General features: G+C 42.6%; 1 protein-coding gene across 1 annotated transcript in view; it reads left to right on the forward strand.

Moving 5' to 3' along the window:
- Window positions 1-1874, forward strand: part of LOC103747543 (probable 2-oxoglutarate dehydrogenase E1 component DHKTD1, mitochondrial) — a 19527-nt gene that overhangs the window by 15667 nt on the left and 1986 nt on the right. Inside the window, exon 3 of the mRNA XM_008849997.3 lies at window positions 1092-1247. Within this exon, the coding sequence (XP_008848219.2) occupies window positions 1092-1247 (156 nt within the window). The remainder of the gene's footprint in view (window positions 1-1091; window positions 1248-1874) is intronic.

Here is a 1874-nt window from a genome sequence, read left to right on the forward strand (position 1 = left end):
CTGGTCTACATAGTGAGTTCCAGGCAGGCTGGGACTAAGGAGACTCTGCCAAAATAGGAAAGGAAATGTGAGGTTAGGGATTCAACTTCATGGTAGAGCACTTACCTGCCAAAAAAGGAAAGGAAATGTGAGGTTAGGGATTCAACTTCATGGTAGAGCACTTACCTAACAAATGCAAGGCCCTGAGTTCGATCCCCAGCACTAGAGGGAAAACAGAAAGAAATGGGACTTTAGGGTTTAACCTGTTTTTATTTATTTAATGTGTAATGTAAGATCTCAGCATCTAAGCATGTGTTTTCAGTTTGAAGTATACGCTAATCTTTATCCACATGTATGGTTATGAACTGGATAGCTCAGCAATTAAGAGCACTGGCTGTTGCAGAGGACCCGGGTTTGGTTGCTATCACCCATATAGCTGCTAACAACCATCTATAACTCTAGTTCCGGGGGAACTGATGCCCTCTTCTGACCTCCATAGACAGTGCATGAACTTAACATACATGCAGGCCAAACACTCATACACATAAAATAAAACAAAACAAACACGAAACCAAATTTGAACTCTTGGTTCTAGTCCCTTGTTTGTTTTTGTTTATTTTTCCATAGACTTTAGCTATCATGAAATAAATTTAAGAAAGCTTGTTTAGCCAGGCAGGTTGGAGGATGCCTTTTTTCCCAGCACTCGGGAGGCAGAGGTAGGTGGATCTCTGTGACTTCAAGGTCAGTTTGGTTTACTTAGTGAGTCTCAGGCCAGCTGGAACTACAGGGAAGCCCTGTCTGAAAAACAGACCAAAGAAAAAAGAAAGCATGTTTACGTGGCATCTGATAGTCTTAATCCCCCAAACCACTGGCACATGTGGTGAGTAGGAGCATCGTGTTAAATGTCTAAGGTTGCCCTGTCTTTTTTTTTTTTTTCTTTTTTGGTCTTTTTGAGACAGGATCTCCTGTACCCCCGGTGGGCCTGGAACTCACTATGTAGACTAGGCTGGCCTTAAACTCACCACCATGCCCTGTCCTCTTTGAAATGCTTGTTCTTGTCGTTTGTGACCATCACCTCAACTGTTTGTACTATTTTATTTCTCCCAATTTAGTTGATCATGGCCTTGCCAGGTTGGTGACAGTATACTGTGAACATGGCCATAAAGCTGCCCAAATCAACCCCCTCTTTCCTGGACAAGCCCTGCTGGACACTGTGCCTGAAATCCAAGCCCTTGTGCAGACTCTGCAGGGTCCCTTCACTACCACAGGTAAGGCAGAGCCTGGGTGGGAGAGGAGAACTGCCCACAAGAAGTGATGGCTTTGCTCTGTTTTTGAAGAACTCTATGCCCTACATGTTTCCATCTGCCCCCTGTACCTACAATATGGCACATATGTCCCCTTCCCTAAAAAAAAAAACAAAAAAAAATCAACAGCAGAGTTCTTATTAAGTGCCACACACTTTTTACATGTATTATGTCCATTGATTTTCATAATTACCATGTTTCCCTCTGCCCCTGTACCTACAATACGGCACATATGTCCCCTTCCTTAAAAACATAACAAAATAAATCAACAGCAGAGTTCTTGTTAAGTGCCACACACTTTTTACATGTATTATGTCCATTGATTTTCATAATTATTTCTAAAAGAAGTTAATGCCACCTTTATTTCACAGTCAGAGAAACAAAAACTTGAAGTAACTTGTAGCTGCTGAATGACAGAGTCGGTAGCAGTCTAGATATGCTTCTTTTTGTTTTGTATTTTTGACTTTTTGAGATGGTCTCCCAGCAGTCCCAGCTGGCCTGGAACTCACTGTGTAGACCAGGCTGGCCTCAAACTCAGAGATCTTCTTGCTTCTGCCTCCTGAGTGCTGGGATTAAAGGTGTGCACCACCA

This window comes from Nannospalax galili, unplaced genomic scaffold (genome assembly GCF_000622305.1).
Source record: "Nannospalax galili isolate Female #2095 unplaced genomic scaffold, S.galili_v1.0 scaffold4945, whole genome shotgun sequence".
NCBI classification, from domain to species: domain Eukaryota; kingdom Metazoa; phylum Chordata; class Mammalia; order Rodentia; family Spalacidae; genus Nannospalax; species Nannospalax galili.